This window comes from Protopterus annectens, chromosome 17.part0, assembly GCF_019279795.1.
Source record: "Protopterus annectens isolate FY-2018-M chromosome 17.part0, PAN1.0, whole genome shotgun sequence".
Lineage (NCBI taxonomy): Eukaryota > Metazoa > Chordata > Ceratodontiformes > Protopteridae > Protopterus > Protopterus annectens.
Genome location: NC_056751.1, coordinates 647,873,980 through 647,899,602, shown reverse-complemented (window position 1 = coordinate 647,899,602; position 25,623 = coordinate 647,873,980). Strand labels below are relative to the sequence as shown.

The 25,623-nt window shown below is 40.0% G+C and overlaps 1 protein-coding gene across 1 annotated transcript in view; it reads left to right on the top strand.

The window, feature by feature from the left end:
• Window positions 1-25,418, top strand: part of PPFIBP2 (PPFIA binding protein 2) — a gene marked incomplete in the record, with an annotated part of 2,221,164 nt that extends 2,195,746 nt beyond the window's left edge. The window contains 1 exon segment of the mRNA XM_044058974.1: window positions 24,674-25,418. Within this exon segment, the coding sequence (XP_043914909.1) occupies window positions 24,674-24,871 (198 nt within the window).
• Between the last annotated feature and the right edge of the window lie 205 nt (window positions 25,419-25,623).

Sequence of the window (25,623 nt, the reverse complement as noted above, 5' to 3'; positions counted from 1 at the left end):
TCTCTAAATATTGTCTGAAGTGTTGTGTGTGAAGTAGTGACATTTTTGAATGAGTTAATCTTAGAAATGTTAATTGATGATATTGATATAAAAGTGGTTCAGAATGGTGAAGCTGCTTAGCTATAGCGCCTCTGTAATACTGGTGCTTCATGAACTGACAGCTGAAACTAAAATAAATATTGTGTGAATACGCTTGAGTCTGAAGACTGCAAAATGTTTACCTCAAAGTCTCCATTTCAAATAAATACAAGTGAAGTTCCTTGAAAGTAGTAATGTGCTATCATCTTGCACTGCGAGTTACAGTTAATGTCTGTTAATTTGGTTTATAATGTGGTGATTTAGTTCTTTAACCTAACTCTTTGGAAGTTGTCTGTTAAATTATCTTAAATCCTATTTTTAAATACAATTGTGAGTTTCTGTGGGGACAGGACTCCTGAAACAATTTGCTGGCTTATTTCATACCACAATGTTGCTGTGGAGAGAGATGAATGGTAGAGGGAACCTGGACGCTGTAGACGGGCATCAGATAGGAGGGTAACACTGATCATTGCTTAGGTCATTTCTGACTTTTCCTGTGTTTTTCACATCTCCTTGTATGCTTGCTGGATGTGATTTGATAGAGAGACAATTAGATGATGGGCTTTTTAATTGCAGTGTTTTTGTCACTGTTTGTTGAAAGAGATGGGGAGGACACAGACTTGAGTTCAGTGGGGAGGAGATGGGGAACATGAAGGCAGAGCTGTGACAGTAACTGTATGTGCTATTGAATAAATGTTATTGTTTTGTCTTCACTGTACAATTGTTCTTTATCTTGATTTTGTTTCAGTAAGTGGTGTTGCAGGTATGATCACCAGGTCTATATCAGATAATCGAACTTTTAAAAGTTTGAACACCATATGGTCGCGATCATATGTTCGAACTATTAGTAGTTCGAAAATCAAATAAAAAAAAGGAAAAAACCTACCTGAAAGCTTAAGCAAGGGGGCTAGCCCCCCTGCACCCCCCCCCACATCCACCGCACTTTAAATATACCAACTCCAAGATCGCACTACAGTGCAGATAATGGAAAGCTTCCATTGCCGCACTGTACCAGGATGTCCATTGAAACGTTCAAACTTTTAAAAGTTCGATCATATGGTGTCGACCATATGACGTTCGAACTTTGAAAAGTTCGACAACGTGATAGGAACCCATGATCACCCACTGTGTTACGTCATCATGGTGTTGAGTGAGATGTGCAGCTTGATTTAGTGAGGTCTATGCGGAACTTTACAGTGATGTATAATTTCTGTTCTTTTGTCCCCCTCTGATTTCAAATACATTAATAATCATATCATACTGATATACTTAAAAATATTCTGCAGCTAAATTGGAAGATGATTCTACTTTAGTTTATTATATGGCAACTTTTGGTAGGTAAGTTAGAGCTTTAGATTAAGGTCAGTAGGATGAATTTTTAGTGTACTATGGAATCTGTTGTTATTATTCATTTTATGTAGAATAGAGGGGATCACAGGGTACAGTCTACATTAAATGACAAGAAGTGATATTCCAAAGACACAAATTATTAAAGAAGTGATTATAGATAGTCTTGGAAATGATCTTCATAGAGAAAAAATGCCGTCAGTGTTTTTAAAAGTAGCAAAATCTGTCAACACGCGAACTCTGAAATGGTAAGAGGAATATAGAAACTAAATTGGTGGGACAGGTTCTTTTAAGGGCTAGAAGAGTATTACTGACCTAAAAATTAAAATGAACATGTTTGATTGCCACCAAAAAAAAAAAAAAAAAAACTTGTGAATTTGTTATAATTTTCTTTTAAATGTGTTGAGTGGGTGAGCATAGAAGTACTTTTATCTGTTGAACAGATATTGCATCAGAGCTTTTCACCCATGTAAACACAGAGATGTGGGGGTGGATGGAGGTGTAGTGTAAATGTGCGTGTAGACACACGTTTATTTACGCCAAAAGTAATTATGGTACTTCATGTTTGGATACTTAACAATAATACCAGTATAATGTGGCATAAGGTATAACAGAAGAGTTCACTTATAAGTTTTATTTGAGTGACAACATTTTGAGGTAACATGCTATGAAGGTGGGGGTTGAAGATTTTCTCAAAAATGGTTTGTTTGCTGCTGTTCAGTGTCTCCTTACTGTTTTTCTGTGTTTAAATCATATTTTAGTGTTTTCTGCCCAAATTAGTGTAGCTAGCAGCTGTAATATAGTCTGGATACAGGCTTGCTGCACATTGTAGTGTAAAAGAAGTGTGCTCCATAGCTGGACAGATAATTTCAACAATTATTCCCTTAGATACAGCTGTAGTACATTAATGTAGTCCTCATCTTTAGTACTTTTCTGGTCTAAGAAGTATTGCTAGTCAGCTGTAACCTATTAAACCAAAAACCCCGTCAGAAACACTCAACTACAGGGCACCTCCTAGATCACTCTTCAAAGCACCCCTGTTGTGATAATAGTTCTTCAGACCTGTTTCTCCTGCCAGCCTTGTTGACATGGGTTTCCAAAGGCAGTGTAGCAACTGGCTCATGTACACTGACAACACTCTACTAGTAACTCACGCACAGAGTGCGAGAGATGTATCTACAGCAAGAATCTTGAATTCCCTGCTCTCCCGCACTCAAAATTGTAACACTGAAGAGGTTGCCAATTCACCCTCCACTACTCATACACATAGTACGCATAAAATACAAAAATCAATGTATGCTGTGTTTCTCTCAAAAAACTTACCGAAACACCAGTCCTCCAAAGCACAAGACTGTTACAACTAACACAGTTCCCACATCACCCAAGACGCACAGCAGCACCAGTGTCTCACCTCCCAAGCGTAACACTTCTTGTCATTGGAGACTCCATAGTGAGACTGATGTCCCACTCCACAGGTTAGATAAGGAGAAATTCATGGTCAGCTGCCTGTCTGGTGCCAGGATTCGTCAGATCACACATGCACTTGGGTCTCTCAGCAGCAACAACTATTATTATAAACATCGCTCATGTTAGATTGAATGACCTGAGATGCACCTCACTAGACTATATGAAGAGAGACATGATTGAGCTCTGAGTATGTATCTTAGGCAGGCATGTCCCTAGCCTTGATTATCATATTGCCATCACTTAAAATGATGCAACAGTATAAACAAAAAATGGTCGAATTCAATAATTGACTTCGTTTTTGGTGTCATTCCAAGAGGATCCAGTTTCTGATCGCCTGGGATGACAGAGTCGACAAACCTCACTGCTTTGCCAGAGATGGTTTGTACTTGCACAACTAGGCTTTTGGCTGCTCGAAAAGCCTCTTGCCTCCCCCATAATGCCTTTTTTAGACAAGGTCTCAAAAACAAAATTGCTGATTTGAAATTTGCCAGTCATAACAAAATAAGGGTTATGCTGCTAAATGCTAGGAGCTTAAACCAAAAACTGCACACCTTGGAAGCACTCCTGTCACTAGAGGATGTAGATGTCTGAGCAGTCACAGAAACCTGGTTCAAGGCCTTAAAGAGTACCCTGGCCTTCCAAGGCTACACTGCCTTCCACATCTTCAGACTGCAAAACGAACGTGGGAGAACCAAAGGAGGTGGTGTTTCTATCATTATTAAGGTTAAATTCACCTCCCAACTAGTTAGACAGGACAACTCCATGGAGTTGCTCCTAGTTCAGATTACCATGGGTAAGATCTCCATTCAAGTCATAGCTAGTCATAGATCCCATCCAAGGATCATGATGCACACGAGGCTTACTTGCCCATTCTGGAGTCAATCCAAATATTTTCAAACACTTTGGTCATGGGGGATTTCAATTATCCCACCATCAACTGGGAAACCTACTGTAGTCTTGGCTCACTAGCACGAAAGTTTCTTGACTTTGTTAACTCAGATGCCCTGGAACAAACTGTTCAAACCCCAACAAGAGGAACAAATGTACTAGATCTGGTCCCTCACTAGCATGACAAACAGATGCACCACTGTGACTTTCGAACCCGCATTAGTTAAATTTGACCAAAAGTCAGTTGCCGTGGAAATGGCCGAAACTCACAAAGGGTGAGGTCAGACTAAAAATAAACTTCACCAATGCAAACTATACCCTCCTAGGGAAAGGTATAAATGCTTTCCAGGCCCCACCCCCATCTGGGTACAATCACTTTTATAAGTGTATAGACTCTGCTGTTCCAGAGTGAATCCAAGCCAGAGCTCCAAGTAAAAACAAACCACCCTATTGGATATCCAGCATAAAAAAACTTTACAGCAAACACAAAACGTTGCTGTCTAGGAAGACTAACGTGAAGCCCCAACAGTGGAAAAGCACCTTCCTCAGCCTCAACAGGCAAATAAGACAGCATGTCAAATCCTCTAAGGGTAACTTTGAGAAAAACTTAGCAATCACAGCCAAGGATAACCATATGGCATTTTACAGCTATGTATGCAGCCTAAAAGGTAGGACCTAAGCATATGCTGATCTAGTGACTAACCGTATCCTCACACACTGACCCACAAAGATAGCAAACCTGCTGGTGGACATATTTGGTGAAAATTTCACTCCCTTATCCCCTCAAAACTTATCACAACCCTTGCCACCATCTTCCTTCCAACACTACATATCCAAAGAGCAGGTCATTAAAGCCTTGTCTAAGGCAAAAAACACAGCATCTATGGGTCCAGACTGTATCCCAGGCTGTCTTCTAAACAAACTAAAACATGAACTAGCATCACCATTAAGTACTCTATTCAATCACAGCCTTCTCACAGGCTATTTTCCTGCGGAATGGAAAACAGCAACAGTTATTCCCAACCACAATGGTAGTTTAGCAACAGACCCAGGGAATTATAGACCCATAACGCTGACCTGCCTCATCTGTAAGGCCACGGAATGTATTATTGACCTCATGAGTTGACCTAGGTGACCTTCAAACCTTGGATCCAACCCGATTCCAGTTCATCATGGGCAGACCCTGCCTGTAAAACCTGGTGGATGTCTTTGAAAATGTGACCAGGGCCAATGACAAGAGCATATCTTTGCACACAGCATACCTCAACTTGGCAAAGGCCTTCAACATCATCCCACACTCAGGCATTACAGATAAATGTAGCAAACTGAATGTGAACCCCTTTGTTTTAAGAATGCTTGCCAACTGGCTCACCAAATGGTCACACACACTGTCAAAGTGGGTGACTCCACACTAACCAGCAGACCTGTCACCAGCTTGATGCCACTAGGGTCAGTGCTTGGCCCCCTACTGTAAGGTATATACTTCTCAGAAGTTCAGGCCAAAACTAAGGGACTGTGGCTGATCAAGTTTGCAAATGTCTGCAGACTGGGTGTAATTATCAAATCCCCAAATTATGTCACTATATTTCAGGAGGGTTTTATACAGACCAACAGCTGGTGACTTAGTCTCAGTCTCAGACTAAATGCAAACAATTGCATCATCTTTCCATTCAGTAAAAACAGTGCCACTTCATACTATCAAATTAACAGCAGTACCCTATGTACTTATGAAGTGGCAAGGGATCTGGGATCACAAGTAGACTGTGACCTTAACTTTGACCACCATGTGTCTACTGTAGTAAGGAAGGCTTTCTACACAGCACACTTGATTAGCAAAGGCTTAGCCTGAAGAGGAAAGGTGGTTAAAACCCCTCTGTACTCATCAGTAGTCAGGCCCATAATTGAGTGTAATGCCCCTTTTGGCATGTACTGTACAAAGCACATGTAGCAATTGGAGAGACCTCAGAGGTATCTAACAAAAACGATCAATGGACTCCAGCCTGTGCCTTACACAAACCAACTAAAGTCCCTGTCACTATACTCCATATTATATAGACTTTTTAGGGGAGACTTATGCCTGGCTTAAAGAGCAATCTCTGACTCAAACCTAATGAATTTGCTACACATCTGTAAATCAAACTGGACTAGAGCTACCCATTCCAGGGAGCTAAACATGGCCTGTGATTTGAATTGGATGTGCTGAAGGGACATATTTCTCTCCCAGTGACTGCCGCATTTTTGGAGTAGGCTAAAAATTCATGTGAAACTGAACACCTCTGTGACACTGGACTAGTCGATGGAGTACCAAAAATTCGTATCGGGAATAGGGCCCACATCCCTCCTGGACATGGGCAGTCATTATTAAATACAGTCCTGGGTATTGACTAGAGTATCTCTGTTATTACAGAGGGATGAAATGGCTAGGCTTGAAATGACCTGTGGTTCGATAACCTAGTAACCTTCTATGATCTGAACTGGAAATTTATAATCAGATAATTCAGAAGATTGGGGAGTGATATTGCTTGTAGACCTCTTAACATATATGAGGAGTGTCATGTAGTTGGAGAGGTCACAGGAAAACGAGACAGGCAACATCAGACTGACAAACAGTCTGATGCCTAGGATTTGGTAATAGAAGCATGGTTAGTCTACTGCTTATTGGATGGTTATACTGATAGAAAATGTTAAAGATTATACATATGGGCTTTTATATGTATAGATATGTTGTGTATCTGTGTTTGCTTGCATTTGCATTGGTTTGTACCTATGCATATATACGTGTTAAGATGTATATATTTATGCATTGAATAGAACTGAAAAGATACTATAAAATTAAAAGACTGATCCACTCACAATAAGAATGTAAAATATATAGAGCCAAGAGAAGATGTAAGAGAAAGAGAAGATATAAACCTGTTTTATAGAAGTAGACATTTGGTTACACAAGCCATAGCTCTCAACCTCCCATCTCCATAATGAGGAATACTTGTTCTCATAATGTGGGATAAATGGGCAAAATGTGGTACACATACGGCTTACTAACCACCTCAACTAGGAATATAATATGATGGTTAAAATATGCTGTCTTTACTTATCTTTTAATGAATTAATATGATTCATTACTATTTACCATAAATGTGTTACAAATATTCCTAAAACTGGATGTATGACAGACCCTTTCAATGTGGAACATCAAGGGACATAAACGTTTTAATTCCCCAAACGAGGTCCATTCCTTATAATGAGGTAGACTTGAGAGGTATGACACAAGCTGGAAAAGTGATTACAGCTACCTCTTTTTGAGCCACAAATGGAAGCAAGCTACATAGTGAAGAAGAATGCAAGACAAATTACAGGCTTTTGAAAATGGTATCTGTAATAAATTACTTTATTATAATAAGTAGTTATGAAATGTTCAATGAAATATAAAAATGTAACTCAGGACAAGTATAACTTAAGTAATTTATGCACATGTCCGAAGTATATTGATATCTGAGCAAAATAGATAGCTTATTTCCAGTCATAATTAATTTTGTCAAGAAATTCTATACTAGCTACAGTAACATAGGATAAGATTTGAATTGCTAGAAAAGTTGAATTTAAGTATATTCCTGTAGGTTTAGATAGGTTATGAACTTTGTATCCATAAATTATAGGAGTCTAAATATGTTTTGGTTACATACTAGAATGGCAATATTAATACCTTGTAATTGTATTGTTTTCAGTTTGAAAGGAAAAATTCAAAATATATAATGATAGGGACATTTATTTATTAATTACTGTGACATGGTTTTCATTACTGAGTATCAATTTCATTAGCATGTTTAAATTTGTTCAAGGTATCAAAATCTTGAAATTAAAATGTGAATGCTTTAAAATTATTAACTATTAATATAAAAGGATAAAATAGTGGCAAAAGAAGGGCGCTATGAAAATATTTTCTAATAGATGGAGAGAAATTGTAGATGTACTTTAATAAAAATCAAAATGGCTTTATTACACACAGATGTGCATTTCATATTAGAAGAGTAATCACAGCAATAGATCTACCTAACAGTAAAAGAAAAGTGTAGTTGTGTACACTTACCATAAATGTAGATGTTCGAGTGTATTCACTGTTGCAATCATCACACTTGGGTTGTCTGCCTGCAGGTAGCCCTCAGTCGGCCCAAATACCAACGTCTTAGTATTTCTGCGTCAGATGCTGTCAGGTCGTCAGGTGTATAAAAACAGGCAGCCGTTGCCATTACATCAGTTTTTTTTGCCCCAAGTGTCAAGAGCCCCCAAACAGGGAGCTAGTATATGGTGTGGAAATCACCACCAATAAAAAGTAAATAACATTACTATTAGGAATAGCCATAGAGAGGAGAGATAGAGAAAACCAGGGGGCTGGAGGGAGGGAAACCAGGACTGCAACATTGAATACACCCGAACATCTTCATTTATGGTAAGTGTACACAACTGTACTATGTTCTTCTTGTTTCACTGTTGCAGTCATCACACTTTGGTTTATTCCCAAAGCTAAGTAAGGGTGGAGGCAGTCAAGAAGAGTTAGGGCTGGCTAGTAGGCCCTGCAAGACTGCTGTAGCAAATCCTGCCCTGGATTTGGAAAAGCTAGGTAAGTGGTAATGCTTGGTGAAGGTGTGTACAGAACTCCAGGTTGCAGCTTCCAGAATGTCCCTTTTAGGGACTCCCCTGAGAAATGCTGTAGAGGTAGAAGTAGCCCTAGTGGAATGTGTTCTGACCCCCTGAGGGATTGGTTTTCCATGGTGCTTGTAGCAGAAATGGATGCAGTGTGCTATCCATTTGGAAATGGTTTGTTTAGAAATGGCCTTGCCCTCTGCCCCTGTTGCAAAACTGACTAGCAGCTGGTCAGATTTTCTGAAAGGCTTAGTCCTATCAAGGTAACACCTGAGCTGTCTGTGCACATCCAAAGAGAGCAGAATCCTTTCCCCTTTATTCTGAGGGTTAGAGAAGAAGGTTGGCAAATGGATAGATTGGTTTAGGGCCAAACTGGACACCACCTTAGGCATAAAGGACGGGTTAGTCCTGAGGAAAACCCTGTCAGCATGGAATATAATAAAGGGTTCCACAGCCATCAGTGCCTGTAGCTCAGACACTCTTCTAGATGAAGTGATGGCTAGAAGCAAGGCTGTTTTTCAAGAGAGGAATTTTAACTCTGCTGAAGCAGTAGGTTCAAAAGGGGAAGTGTGAGCTTTTCCAGTACAGAGTTAAGATCCCAAGCAAGGGTGGGTGCTCTCCTTGGGGGCCTTAAGTTGTTAGCCCCTCTCAGGAACTGTTTGAGAGAGTGAGAAAATAGAGATGGCTCAGTATTGTAATGAACTGAAATGGCAGAGGCATGAATCATAATGGAAAAGGATAGACCTCTGTGGAGTAGCTCTGCTAGCTGATCCATGATTAGAGGTAAGGAGGGCACTGCTGTCTCCTTTCCTTTAGACTGAATCCAATAACAATATCTTTTCCAATTTTCCGCATAGGATTTCCTAGTACTAGGCCTTCTGGCTTCAAGAATGACGTCCAGGAACTGTTTACTTAGGTTTGCTGGTGTGCTGGTGGAATATTCAAGGAATAAACCAGGCTGAAAGATTTAGGGTTTGCAATTGTGGATGCAAAATCTGTCCCTCCTGCTGTGACAGCAGGGTAGGGGCCTGGTGTAGGTGCCAGGGTGACACCATTGTCAGGCTGCACAGGAGTGGGTACCAGTGCTGTCATGGCCAGTCTGGAGCAATCAGAATTGTCCTTGGCCTGTCTTTTATCTTGAGTAGTACTCTTGAGAGAAAGGGCAGAGGGAGAAAGGCGTAGTTTGAGAGGTTTTCCTATTGAAAGGATAGGGCATCCACCTTCCAGGCCCTGCTGTGAGGGTTCCTGGTGCAGAATTTGCTCAACTGGTGGTTATGGGGGGAAGCAAAGAGATCCACCTCTGGGGTCCCCCACCTCTAGATCAGAAGGTTGAATGTGCTGGGCTCCAATTCCCACTCGTGTGGGTCTAGGAGATTTCTGCTTAAGTCATCTGCCAGTGAATTGTATTTGCCTGGCAGGAATTGAGCTTGTAGATTGACTTGGTTGTCCAAAGCTGTGCTCCACAGAGTCATGGCTAACCTGCAGAGTGGATAAGAATGGGTTTTCCCCCTGCTTGTTTATGCACCACATAACTGTGGTGTTGTCTGTTTTTATCAGCAGTTGTCCTGGAAGGATTAGGTATGTGAAAGCGATCAGAGCATTTTGTACAGCTATCATCTCCTTTTGGTTGTTGTGCAGGAGAATTTGGCTTTGGCTCCAGTGGCCCCGAATGCATTTGCCAGCCATGTGGGCCCACCATGCATAGTCTGATGTGTCTTTGGTCAGGGTTTGGGTGGTGTGGGGTAGAGTAAAATGCAGTCCCTTGTTGTAGTTGCATGCTTCTGTCCACCAAAGGACCTCTGCCCTCAGACAAGTTATGACAGGAATGACTGTTTCTAGGTCCTGAGAATGTTGGCACCAAAGACTTTTTAAGTACCACTGAAGTTTCCTCATATGCAGTCTTGCATATGGAATTATCAGAATACATGAGGCCATGAACCCTAGGGCTTTGCAGTATTTCTCTTGCAGTTAGCTGTGTTCTGGTGGCCATTTGCTTGAAGAAGTCTGTCAGATAGACCTGTTTTTCTGAAGTGAGAAATGCCATCTGGGAAGTTGTGTCCAAGCTTGCTCCCAGGAATGCAATCTTTTGACTGGGCACCAGTTTTGATTTCTTTTCATTCGTGGTGTACCCCAATGAAGTGAGAAGGCTTTTTACAAATGCCAGATTATGAAGCAGCAATTCCCGGCTGTCCGCCTGAATCAGGCAGTCATCCAAGTATGGGTAAATTTGGATATTTCTCTGACTGCAGTATGCAGTGGCTGGAGCCATGCATTTTGTGAATACCCTGAGTGCAGTAGATAAGCCAAAGGGAAGTGCAGAGAGCTGATAATGCATAGATCCTGCCCTTAAACGTGGATATATCCTGCATGATTCCCTGATGGGGATGTGCAGATAAGCTTCTTTTAAGTCTAGGGTGACTAACCAGGCATTCTTGGCTAGCATAGGGAGAAGCTGTTGCAAGGTAAGCATCTTGAATTTTAGGACCACAAGGAAGGTGTTGAGAATTGAAAGATCCAGGATTGGGCACCAAGAGCCCTCTTTCCTGGATACCAGGAATAGTCTGGAGTAGAAACCCTGACCCCTTTGTTTTACTGGAACTGGCTGAATAGATCTGATGTTGAGCAGGGAAAGAAGTTGGTTTTGAGCCTCTCCCCACGGGTTTGGAGGAAGGTCTGGAAACCCACTTGGGGTTGGCAGTGAATGGAAATAAAATTTGTACCCCTGGGATACAATGTTGAGGACCCATCGATCCTGAATGATAGACATCCATTTTTTTGCATGAAGGGCAAGTTTTCCTCCTAGGGGCACAACCAATTGGGCAGGGCTGGGAAGTAGAGCTGAGAAGTCATTGTGAACTTTTTCCATAGGGAGGTGGCTAACCACTCTGTTTTAGGGGTGGGAGCACTCCATTGCTTAGATCTCTGCATACCCATGAGACTGTAGTCTGGGTGGCCTGTTTCCCCTGGGTCTTGTTTGGGAATGTCTGGAGGGGGCTGGAAAGGACCAGTGTTTTGAAAGGCAATGCCTACTGAATCGAGGTGGTTGCATGTGTAAGAATTCTTTAATAGTTTGCATAGATTTAGCTTTTTCCTCCATCTTTTTAAGAACAACTTCTGCTTTGGTGCCAAACAAAACATCCTTATTTAAAGGAAGGTCTAGTAATTTGGATTTGACATGATCTGGCAAGGTCTGCTCCTTCAGCCAGGCATGTCTTCTCAGTATAGAGCAAGTGACTGTAGCCCTGCAAGATGCTTCTAGGGCATCAAAACCACACTGCAAAGTATGCTTACTAACTTGGTTTACAGAATGCATAAGCTCTTGCAAATCTTTATTTTCTGCACAATCTGGAAATATTACCATTTTTTGTTTAATGAGTTCCATAATATGTTGCTGGGACTTCAGCATGTGACACTGGAAATTCAATGCCCTGATAGCAAGAGTTGCAGAGGTATATACCTTCTTACCACATCTGTCTAAAGCTCTGGAATCCCTATCCAAAGGGGTAGGATTTTTGGCTGTAGTAGCCTTAATACCTTTAGGTCCCTGGAAAATGATCTCTGGATCAGCAGTAGGATTCTTGAAAAGAAACTTGTGGGAATCAGGTACTCTGTAGTACCTGTCAGGTTTCCTAGGGGCCAGAGGTAAGGTGTCTGGAGTAAGACTGGATACCATGAAAACATCATCCACAACATCCAGGACAGGGGGAATAGCTAAAGGCCTGTGCTGAGGTAGCTTTAAAAATTCTTTGAGTCTCTTTTTGGACTGAGGATAGTCTTGGCATTCTCAATGGAAATGCTGTCAAAGTATGCAAGGTTTCAACAAAAGAGAAATCCTCTAGAGGGGAGGCAGAGGGAATGGATTCCTCAGCATCTGAATCTTCATAGGCTGATAAGGGCATGTCCTGATAATCACAAAGGTCAGAGTCATCGGACTCCTGGTCTGTAGAAACTGAAGGCAACTGAATTCTTTGTCTCTTAGTAGGGGAAGTCTGGCTTCCCCTGATTAGCGTTATAAGTCTTCAACCGTTCTAAGCGTTTGTTTTTGTGGCATGAGCATGCACTTTGGTCATCGGTTTTCTAGGTGTCGTGCATACTCTGGGCCTAAGAAACTTTGTAGTTTTGGCTAAAAAAGAAGTCATCAGTTTGATTTGAACATCGGTAGGTCGGAAAACATCCTCAGAAGCCGGTGCCTGCACAACGGCTCCAGACCCATCCAAGGTAGAGACATCTGCTGGTTCCATAATCAAAGCAGCATCTTGACTCTGTATGGGTCTCAGCAGAGGCCTGCGAATCACTAGAAGCGGGCATCAGAGGCTGAAAAGGTGCCTCACTGAGTACCAGCGGACTGGCAACTAGCTTAACAGAAGCATTGTCAGCAGATTTGGACCTAGGCAGTCTCTGTCTTTATCCTTATGTTTTTTTGGAAGATTGGTAGTCAGATGGCTTACTGAAGCCATTTCGGAATACGGAGATTGAGAGCAAAATAATTTAGCAACAAAAATAGCCCAACGATGAATGGTTTGGGTGTTCAGGCACGAAATCGACAGCACGGGACGTCGTCATCTGAGCCTAAACATGTGATGCAGTAAGAATGAAAATCTCTATGAGGTATTTGCTTTCCACAGGCAAGACAATTGTTAACTTTTTCTGACATCGGTTAGAGCAAGAAGAAAGGATCCCCAACGGGGTACTTAGCTTTAGAAGACTTCAGGATTATCAACTCGAAAAACAAAAAATTCAGGTAGCGGCTGACCAGCACTTACAAACTGCTTCTGCTTCGGTCTCCTCGGCAAGAAAGACTGATGTAATGGTGTCAGCTGCCTGTTTTTATACCCCTGACAACCTGACATCATGGAAGAAGCGACGGTATCCGACGCAGAAATACTAAGACTCTGGTATTCAGGCAGACTGAGGGATACCTGCAGGCAGATAACCCAAGTGTGATGACTGCAATGGTGAAACACAGAGAACATATAGCCTTGATTAGTTTAGATATTGAAAAAGCATTTGATTCAGTTGTTTGGGAATTTTTATTTAGAACATTAATAGAATATAGGTTTCAGAAAGTTTTGTAGATTTAATTAAAAATGATGTAGGAATAGGTTCATGTATTTCATAGGAAAAACTTCTTAAAGGTACAAGGCAAGGATGTCCATTAATCCCCTCTATTATTTGCCTAGAACCATTTGCTAATAGTATTAAATATACCAAAATTATAGTTGGTTTTGAACTTAATATTGATTTTCAATCTAAAATGCTATTACTTGCTGATCATATCTTATCAGTAGGCGATACCAACAAGTCAATTCCTAAAATTAATAAATAGATTGGTTTAAATTAATTTCTTCTATGCATTTTAACCATAATAAATCTGAAGTTATTTTAATCAATTAAACTGTAGATGCAAATATTAAAAAAATCAATACAATTTTAATTGGGTTAAAATGTTTGGGAATAAATATTTACTCTGACATTAATTAATTCTAAAGTTATCACTATTTTTGATGAAATAAAATCTTAAGTCATTTCTTTACATTTGAAGAAAGATTGATGTTGATATAAATGGATGTTTTACCTAAAATATTGTATATATTTCAATCAACTACCTTGTTTCCAGATAGGAAGCTGAAAAAATGTTCATTTAATTTTTGTGGAACCCAATACAAAGTACAGTTTTGTGTACCTACCATAAATGTAGATGTCCGAGTGTCTTCACTGCTGCAGTCATTACACTTGGGTTATCCTGCCGTCAGGCGGTCCCGCAGTCGGCCAGAGTCCCAAAGTCTTGGTCCAGCGTCAGTTGGTGTCACCTCCTCCCTGACGTCAGTGCGCCAGGGGTATACAAGAAGCAGACGACGCCATTTTCTTCAGTTTTTCTTGCCCCAGATGTCCGGTGCCCCCAAAAAGATAGGCAATACATATTGCTTGCAAAACATACAATATGGTAAAAACAAAACCTGCAATAACCAGCAAATACACCACATAGGTAGTATAGTGTAGAAAGTTATAGATAAGACCCAGCTAAGAAAGAGGGGGTGGCGGGTGGGTAACCAGGACTGCAGCAGTGAAGACACTCTAACATCTACATTTATGGTAGGTACAAAACTGTACTATGTTCATCGTGTTTCACTGCTGCAGTCATTACACTTGGGTTGAATCCCAAAGATGAGTCAGGGTGGCTGGCTCTATAGAGGATTTGGTGTGGCTATGAGGCCCTGCAGCACTGCAGTGGCAAAGCCAGCTCTGGATCTAGAGTAAAGAGGCAAGTGGTAATGCTTGGTAAAGGTGTGCACTGAACTCCAAGTTGCAGCTTCCAAAATGTCTTTGGTAGGTACTCCTCTAAGGTAGGCAGTAGAAGTGGCAGTTGCCCTGGTGGAATGTGGTCTAATGTTAGATAGTACAGGTTTCCCATGCTGTGTGTAGCAGAACCGGATACAGTGTCCTATCCACTTTGAAATGGTCTACTTTGAAATAGCCTTTCCCTGTGATCCTTGAGCATATGATACAAACAATTGTTCAGTTTTTCTGAAAGCTTTTGTTTTGTCCAAGTAGAAGCGTAATTGCCTGTGTATGTCCAAGGAATGTAGAAGTCTCTCCCCTTTATTCTGGGGATTTGGATAAAATGTTGGCAAGTGAATAGTTTGGTTAAGAGCCACAATGGATACCACCTTAGGCATAAAGGTAGGGTTTGTTCTTAAAGAAACCCTGTCTTGGTGGAAAATGATGAAAGGCTTCACTGCCATTAGTGCCTGTAGTTCTGAGACTGTTTGTGCTGAGCTTATTGCCAGAAGCAGAGCAGTTTTCCATTATATATATTTTAATTCTGCTGAATTGGCTGGCTCAAAAGGAGGTAAAGTGAGCTTTTCCAAGACAAAATTGAGGTCCCAAGTAGGTGTTGGTGCTCTCCGGGGCGGTCTTATGTTTTTAGCCCCTCTGAGGTACTGCTTTAGCAATGGATGAGAGAAAATAGGAGGATCTGTGTTGTAATGAGCCGAGATGGCAGAAGCATGGATCTTAATGGATTAGAAGGATAGTCCTTTGTCCAGCATCTCAGTTAAGTATTGTAGTGTCTGAGGAATGTTAGGGACAAGAGGGTCAAGGCTTTGAGCCCGGTTCCAGGCACAGAATCTCTTCCACTTTTCTGAATAAGATTTCCTGGTGCTAGGCCTCTTGGCCTCCAAAATGACATCCATAACAGCTTTAGAGAGAGGTGTTGTCTGTTTGGCTAATGAATCTGCCATGCAGCCAGGTTTAAGGTTTTGAGCTGACTGTGCAGGATCTGATTGTTTTGTTGAGTCAGAAGGTGTGGAATTTGAGGCAAACTCCAAGGTGGGCCTTGAGCTAAGTTCTTTAAGATTGGGTACCAATGCTGGCGTGGCCAGTCTGGAGCAATCAGAATTATCTGTGGTTTTTCTTGTCTGGCTTTTAGGAGTACCTTTGAAAGGAGAGGCAGAGGTGGGAAGGCATAAACGTTTAGGCTTTTCCAGCTGAACGAAAGAGCATCCACTTTCCATGCTTGTGTGTGATAAGTCCTTGTGCAGAATTTTTGTAGTTGGTAATTCAGTGGAGAGGCAAAAAGATATATGTCCGGGCACCCCCATTTTTGCATTATCATGCTGAAGACTTGTGGATTTAATTTCAACTCGTGAGGATCCATGATGTTTCTGCTTAAGTCGTCTGCCAGAGTATTTTTCTTTCCTGGCAGGAATTGTGCTTGCAGATGAACTTGATAAGTTAGAGCTGTGTTCCATAGGGTCATGGCTTGTCTGCATAGGGGTAAGAATGAGTGCCCCTTGCTTGTTTATGTACCACATTACTGTGGTGCTGTCTGTCTTTAATAATAATTGTCCTGGATGCAGAAGGTCCTTGAAAGCTGTTAGGGCATTTTGTACAGCCAACATCTCTTTTTGATTAATGTGAAGATGCATTTGGTCTGCGGTCCGTTTGCCCTGAATACATTTTCCTGCCATGTGTGCTCCCAGGCGTAATCCTAAGCATCTGTTTTTAAAGTCTGCCTGGCTGTGGGAAGAGTGAAAGGCTGACCCTTGTTGAGGTGACATGCCTGTGCCCACCATCAAAACTCCTGTTGTAGGCAGGGAATTAGTAGTATTACTGTTTCCAAGCTGTGAGAGTGTTGAGTCCAAACACTTTTTAGGTACCATTGTAATTTCCTCATATGCAGTCTGGCATATGGTAGTAGTAGTATGCAGGATGCCATGAATCCCAAGGCCTGCAAAATTTTTCTTGCAGGGAGTTGGGACTTTGCCATCAATTGAAAATACTGAGTCAGTTCTTGTTTGTCTGGCGTGAGATAAACCATCTGGGCCATTGTATTTAAGCTGGCACCCAGGAATATTATCTCTTGTGAGGGCACTAGTTTTGATTTATTTTCATTTACTGTGTACCCTAGGCAACTTAACCTTTTTACAAACGCCAGCTGCTTTAGAAGAATGTCCTTGCTCTCCGCTTGAATCAGGCAGTCGTCCAGGTATGGATATATTTTAATTCCTTTTTGTCTGCAAAATGCAATTACTGGTGCCAGGCACTTTGTGAAGACCCTGGGTGCAGTAGATAAGCCAAAGGGCAGTGCAGAGAATTGGTAGTGCATTGAACCAGCTATGAATCTGAGGTATCTTCTGCAATTTTGTCTGATAGGGACATGCAGGTATGCCTCTTTGAGGTCCAAAGTAACAAGCCAAGCTTTCTTGCCCAACATGGGAAGGAGCTGCTGTAGTGTCAACATTTTGAATTTCTGAACATCCAGGTAAGTATTTAGAGTAGAAAGGTCTAATATGGGTCTCCAGGCTGTCCTTTGTGGGGACCAGGAAGAGTCTTGAGTAAAATCCTTGTCCTTGTTCCTGCTGTGGCACTTTTTGAATAGCTCTCATGTCCATGAGGGCTGTAATTTTTTTTGTGCCTCTGCCCATTGATTTTGTGGCAGGTCTGGCATTCCTTTTAGCCTTGGAAAAGTGTGAAAGTGGAACCTGTAACCTTGAGACACAATACTCAGCACCCATTTGTCTTGGGTGATTGCCAGTTGTGTGAAAAAAGTGCTAGTTTCCCTCCTAAGGGAGCTGCCAAAAGGGAAGAGTTTGGCATTGGAAGGGGGAAGTCATTAGGACTGTTTCCTGTAAGGTTGTGACTTGTCCTCACCTCCTTTTGGGGTTGAAGCACCCCACTGTTGTGGTCTGTAAGAGCCTTCGGGCTGAGATCTGCCTCTTGGGCATCTGTATCTGCCTCTTTGGCATCTGTATCTGCCTCTTTGTGGCCTGTCTGACACTGGAAAGGACCAATTTATTTGTAGGCCAATTCCTGCTAAATCGAGGTGGCTGTACCTGTAAGAAATCCTTCACTGTTTGCATAGATTTTGCCTTATCCTCCATTTTCTTTAATACCTCTTCTGCCTTAACACCAAATAAAATATCTTGCTGTAAAGGAGCATCCAATAATTTTGACTTAACATGATCTGGTAAACTTTGTTCTTTTAACCAAGCATGCCTTTGAATCACAGATCCTGTAACTGCTGCTCTACAAGAAGCTTCTAATGAATCAAAACCACATTGCAAAGTATGCATTCCCACTTGTTCAGCTGCATGCAATAAATCCTGCATTTCCTTATAATCAGGTTGTTCTGCACTTGTACTCATTTTCTGTTTTAACTGAGACAGTAAATATTGTTGATATTTAAACATGTGAAATTGGCAATTTAAAGCCCTCACTGTTAAAGTTGCAGAGGTGTAAACTTTCTTCCCCATCTGTCTAATGCTCTAGAATCCCTGTCCGAGGGAACTGGATTTTTAGCCGTGGAAACCTTTACCCCTTTGGGACCCTGGGAAATAGTTTCTGGGTCAGCAACAGGGTTTTTATAAAGAAATTTGAGAGTGTCAGGGAATCTGTAGTACCTGTCTGGCTTGACTGGAGCAGGGGGCAAAGAATCAGGATTTAAAATGGATTCAGAGAACACATCATCCACAATATCCAACACTGGTGGAATAGCAAGGGGCCTGTGCTGAGGCAATAAAAGAAAGTGTCTGAGCCTTTTCTTGGATTCTGAGTAATCCTGGCCCTCCCAATGGAAATGCTCCCTCATGGTATGTAAAGTTTCCCCAAAAGAGTAATCCTCAGGAAGAGAGGCTGAAGGAATTGATTCTTCAGCATCAGAGTCCTCCTAGGGGAGTAAAGAGTATCCCTGGTCTGAAGAGGAATCGGAATATATAGAAACCTGGTCAGAGGAATCATAGTCTGCATCCTGCCTAGGTCTTTTATCAGGAGGGGAATGGGAACCCCTGATCAGAGTAATTAAGTCTTTGGCCATTTTGAGCATCTGCTTTTTAAGCATGGATTCCTGTCCGGGTGAATGCTGTACTTGCTTCTTTGTCTTTAATGTAGTTTTAAACTTTGCTGTAGTTGCAATGGTAAGTTGTGAAGGTCTGAAAACATCCTCAGAAGCCGATGCCTGCTCAGCGGCTCCAGACCCATCTGAAGGGTTAGTCTCCGTAGGCCCAACACCTTGAGTATCCAGAGGCCTAGGCACCTCCACATGGGAGTCGGTCGCGGCCTGTGGCTCTAAGGTAGCGGGTGTCAGGGGCTGCGAAAGCGCCTCACTGAGAACCAGCGACTGGCCTAGAAGAGGCTTTGTCATCAGTTTTGGGCCTCGGATGCCTGTCCTTATCCTTATCTTTGCGTTTTTTGTGAATTCTGGTCGTCTGTTGTTCCGACGGCATGGTATAATTAAACCTTCGGCCAAAGTAATGGTGAGCAAAATCAAACCGATGTTTAATAGTGCATTTGTTAAATCTAGCACAAAACCGACAACTAGTGACATTGTGATCTGGGCCTCGGCATTGAATACAGTAAGAATGAAAATCCTTATGAGGTTTTTTCTTCTCACAAGAAATACAATTATTAACTTTTACTGACATCAGTCTGAGGCAAGAAAAAGTTTGCCCAATGGGGTACTTAGCTTTATTGAAGACTTTGGTTCTGAAAATTCAATTTGATATCTCAGGAGTTGGCCGAGCGGCACTTGCAAACTGCTTTTGCTTCGGGCACCGCGCGGCAAGAAAGTCTGAAGAAAATGGCGTTGGCTGCTTCTTATATACCCCTGGCGCACTGACGTCAGGGAGGAGGCGACAGCAACTGACGCCGGACCAAGACTTTGGAACTCTGACTGACTGCGGGACCGCCTGACGGCAGGATAACCCAAGTGTAATGACTGCAGCAGTGAAACATGATGAATATCCACAAATTGCATATAAAAATCATATAAGGGTATGGGAACATAAAGAGGTAAGTTTTCCAGATTTAGAATTCTACTCATTAGACACTATTCTAAATATGATTACACTTTGGTTAAGTCTACATTATACAAGTAAATGGGCAATACTTAAAAAAATCATATACATATAATTTATTTAAAGATTAAATACATTTGTATGATTATTAAAAAATATAGACTGGAATTTAAAAGTAAACTTGTATCCAAATTATGTGATGAATATGTAGAACATTTTTAGAAATTATCTGTGTCGCATTACTTAAAAATGGAAGTTTATATTGTTCCCAAATGCATGTATACCAGGATTTATAAAAAGTCAAAATGTTAATAACATGTTATGTCTTAAAAGTATAACACTTTGTTAGGGCTGATTAGTAAAGCTTCATGGTTAAGATTAGAACAAACGATGATAACATATTGTATGGATAATATTCATAGATTAGGTCATTTGTGTTATATGAATGATAATGAAAAACGTGAATTTCCTGTGTTCTGCTTAATGGGGGTATCTCTAAATCCTACATTATAATTAACAAAAATAATCTTGACAATTGATTTCAGAATTGTATTAACCCAGTAGAAAGAGAATATATATATATATATATATATATATATATATATATATATATATATATATATATATCCAAAAATGCTACCAAACACACCACAAAAGGTCCTTCCACGTATAAACGAAATATAAAAAACAAAAAGACTGAGAAGGGCCCCTTATGCAGACAGCACAAATAGTATCTAGATACAAACGATGCAAATGTCAGTTTGCATACACACAGTACCTGTAGTCCATAGTTAGTGTCAAAGTTCGATGCTTCACGCTGTTCAGCTTAAACGACAAACAATAAGCACACCTTGCTCATCAAGCGAGGTTATAAAAGAGATGTTTTCAAGATACAGTTCCAGCTATTCAGCTCCAAGCTCAAATGGGCAACCAAGGCTGCTCACAAATAATCCTGATAACGTTTAAAACATAAACCTCCGTCTAACAATGCTTGTACAACATTAACTCCAAGAACAAGCATTAGGCGGATTCTAAGGTAAATTGCTTTTATTATAAAGAACGGCAAGCGCTTTAGACATAAAAAAACTACTCTAATATAAAGGCTTGATCTATAGATTTTATGATAGTCAAATAGATCAAGCCTTTATATTAGAGTAGTATATCTACCCTCGACAAGTGGGATTTTCCCTCTAACTTGTAAGGCAGAGAATATGATAGTATTGGTTATTAAAATGTTGGTCTCTTTATATAGTATACCTTGGTATATGTTGTACATTCCATATTATGTACTAAATGTTGCACAAGTTACATTCTATACATTATGAATTATTTATTTTTTTGAATTATATTTTGTATGTTAATATTATATATAAATATAGGCACTCTAAACTAAATTAATTATCAGGATTATTTGTGAGCAGCCTTGGTTGCCCATTTGAGCTTGGAGCTGAATAGCTGGAACTGTATCTTGAAAACATCTCTTTTATAACCTCGCTTGATAAGCAAGGTGTGCTTATTGTTTGTCGTTTAAGCTGAACAGCGTGAAACATCGAACTTTGACACTAACTATGGACTACAGGTACTGTGTGTATGCAAACTGACATCTGCATCGTTTGTATCTAGATACTATTTGTGCTGTCTGCATAAGGGGCCCTTCTCAGTCTATATATATATATATATATATATATATATATATATATATATATATACACACACACACACACACACACACACACACACACACACACACACATATACATATGCACACAATTGGTGGAAAAAAACAGAATTTTGATTGTTTTTATCATCCTCAACTTTATATTGAAAAAATTTTACATAGAAATATATTCATTGATGTTTTATTAAACCATTCTACATATCAAAATTTAGTAACTCAAAAATATATGAATTCTGGAGATGTGGCAGAATAACCAATGCAGACTGAATACATAAATTTGTGGCTTGTGAAAAAAATTGATAAGTATTAGAAATAAGTAGATAATTTCTTTAAGGCAATATGGGCAGACAAATGTGACTTTACAAGAGCACCAGTTCTGGTAAATGTTTCAATACCATCTGTTATAAGTAGTAATCGATACTGTATGTTCTGGTGTCTCCTAGCAGTTGCTAGAAAAGAAATTAATAGAAAATGCAATTTGATTCAATTCTGTTATTCAATGATTTCATGGAATTAGCCACTATTCTGTGTAATAATGAAGTTAAGATCTGAAAATGGTATTCTAAAACCTTGTTGGGACAGATTGGAGATGTTAATATTTAAATATAATGAAAACCAGTTTTGAAGTTCGTTTTTTGATGATTTGAAAACTGTCTATTGTTGTATAAAAGAAATTTTAAATATTCGTTCCTTCTTTATATATATATTTTGTAAACATGTTAAAATCAATTAATTTTTTTTTTTTTTTCAAATCATTTTGTGTTCTAGTTATATAGTACAAAGGACTTGAGGCATTCAAGCAGTTTGTTTCTGTTTGCTCAACAAAGAAAGAGACATTCAGACTCTAAAACTGCACTCATTAAGTGGATTTCAGACTGCATTTATTTTTTGTGAATTTGTTAACCTGGGTAGAGCACTGATCTCATTGGACCCATTTCAGTTTCAGACTAGAGATAACAGAATAGATGCATGATATATGCAGAGAGAGTGACAAATTGCAATGTACATACACAATATACTAAGGGAATGTTGTAGTTGGCTTGAGGGTATAAAGGCAATCGATAAACGACATATACAGAGTGACTAAAAAAGTAGTTATGTATAGACTGACATCAGAGTTGGTGAGCTGAAAGAATCACAATCAAAAATAGTCAGAGCAAGGAATGTGGACAGAAAAAGGTAATGAGGAAGTTACATTATATGACCAGAGAAATAGCAGATACATTTATATTTTCCAAGAGTCTTCAAATGTGCTTCTGTTTGTAACTGAAAAGTGGGATGAGAGGAATGATCTTTAATAGAAGAAGGAAGAGATTCCCGTAGAGGTTGTATACTGGTGCATCTTTGAATAGTCTGGGAGCTAGTGGAGGGAAGGTGCTATGTCAGTGGAGATGGACCGCTTCCCCAAGCCCAAAGCACATTCTCCTAGAGCATACTCTACTTCAGTGGGTTGGAGTTGGCATAATGATTAAGGTTTTTACCCAAGTAATATGAGGAGCAGGGTTTGATTCTGACCTCTGGTTATTGTCCAGGCTTTTAATAGTCTGCAGACTGATAGCATAGTATGAGCCTTATTGTACAACCTTACTTACTGTTATAAAGAGCATTTCCGTGGCAGCATGGACATCAGTCAACAGATTTGCAAAGCACTATAAGCATGCTTTGTGGCCACTGTAATGCAGGATATAATTCCATAGGAACCACCTATTTCACTGCTAGGGACTCAGTCCTGCCTTTTGCCAAGGATATCCACCTGTCAAAAGATATTAAAGTTTAAGTCTAACCATAACAATATTGTATATTTTTGACAAATGTGACATTCTTAACATGTATCACTCATCCCTTCCAGCCCAAGGTCTGGGATGCTCATGTCTTGATGGGCAACTTGATTCCCATCTGCCACACGCCTATAATGCCTCCTTATTTTTAAGGCTGCCCCCAGCAAACAGTGCTGCTGTTTAGTCGAGCAACCTTACCTGCAATTTTGTTCCTTCTTTCCTCTATGGATACCTGATCAGCTAACAGATGGCTATGCAAGCAGTGAGCACTGCAGACCTGAGAGTACAAGAGGCTCTTGGGAGGTTTAACTAATGGAAAGTGCTTGAAGTTCTACAGACCAAGTTGTCCTAGTGCCTATATCAAGAAGTCCCAAATGATGTTGTGGATGTCACACTTATTAAAGCTCTACCTTTTTTAGTAAGACATAATTTCCTTTTTCATGACAATGTCTAATTAATGTAACTGGGATGATGTGGAATAATGTTGTTGGGAACACAGTCTAGTGCTGTACTTAACATTTTTTTCATGAAGTAATTTAAGACTTGATGCTTTATTTTTACCTGATGCTATAGTGATTTCTGCTTGAAAAAATAATTGCAATTGGTGCCACCTTCACGGGGCAGTAAAATAAAGTCGGGATTGTGGTGCAGGTGACTCATGCTCATTTAGATTTCATATACCTGTAAGAACTCACTGAGGCGGACAAGAGTGTGTATCCACTACTGGCTCATCCATCATTGGGGGAGGAAGGTGGTTATATCTCGTACCCTGAGTGATAACTACCAGGAGCTCTAGGTGTTGCCCAATTGGAGTCTAAGCATACTGAGCCCTCCCTGAGTGCATTAGAATCCTTAAGTCAAGGAGAACTCCGCATATAGAGGCATGCTTTCTCATAGGAAAAAAACATTATCAGAGCTCAGATGAGCAGCCACAGGGTGCTCCCAAAATCAGAGAGTAGGCCACACTGCAGGATATGGAGGCTGACCCACTTTGTTAGACACTAGCAGGCTGACTGAGACTCCTGGGCAAAAACAAATGGGCCAGCAAACTCTCATAGTCCAGAAATGCCCAGTCCCCATTTCCCCACTGGATTGAATGGGCAGATTGAGTGTAGGTAGAGGAGACATTGAGTGAGTTTGTATAAGATGCAACAGTAGAGAGGGCATTATGTGAGGACTCAAAAAAAAAAGTATGATGTAGTAATCTGCAATACTGCAAAATCAGCATGCAGTCCTTTAAGCTAGACATGATGTGTGAGATTTTAACAGTACACCACTGAAACGTGCACTATAGTAAGTCAACATGAGCATGCATTTAATTAGTGAATTTCAACGAAAGAATATTTGGGTGGTTATGAATGATAGTGAACTTTTAATTCCATTGTGTTTCTCGCGATGTGTTTTATTTTTTGAGGGGAATGATCACATAGCTGCGTCAGAGGAGCATGTAAATCAGTCTGCATTGCTGCATAATTTTAACACCATTCCTCTTTTTCTTTTAGCCAAAGAAACTAGGATTTTCACATTTTGGAACTCTGCGTAAAAAGAAGGGTGATGACTCAACAGATTATATTTGTCCTATGGATACAAATCAGTCAGCATCAAATGGAAACCAGAAAGAGTATAGATTATATAAAAGAATAAGCCCGATTTCTGATGTGGAATTGGACAATGCAGAACAGATGGGGAAAAACAGCTGACATATATCAGCATTTATAATACGCACTCATATACGACTGCAAACCCTTCCACATCAGCACAAACCTGCAGCTGCCATATTACAGATATCAGGATTCTTGTTGACATTTGTTTTTAAAACTTTCACAGACATTTCTCCGAATAAAATAACTGCATTATTTTGTACACAAGAGTAACTGGGATTCTGGAAATAGCTCAGTCTAATGCCAACTATAATTTTTACGCACATGTTTATTTTCTTGTAATATACTACTATTCATAAATAATTTAATATTTTAAACATATACAGAAATTTGGCATATCAAGAGTGTTAAGTCAGTTCAGAAATCTGAACAAAATTATCTTTGTATAAACTGCATTATATTATTTTAAGCAGACAGGTGAATTGTCTTTGTTTCTTTGATCTGTGTAAAATTAGCTGTGCAACATTTGCACAATAAGAATGTATGATGGTTTTTATGTCTTAGTCTTATTGAAAGGTTTAGAAGATTAATAAATGTATAATGGAAACACTACATATTTTCAATAAACTGGAGTCTAATGATTTCACATGTGATCTATTCCTTTTAAAACTATGTCTGATATGTGCAGCAAGTTATGTTTTGTAAAAGTGCTAAGTTGTTTGCATCTGTTTCTGGAGAAAGCTGTGACATACATGAAGCAGCTGTGACATACATGAAGCAGATAATTTCTGTAAATTTCATATACTTTATTTTTTTGTATGATATGCATGCTTGACTGTATCCATACAAGA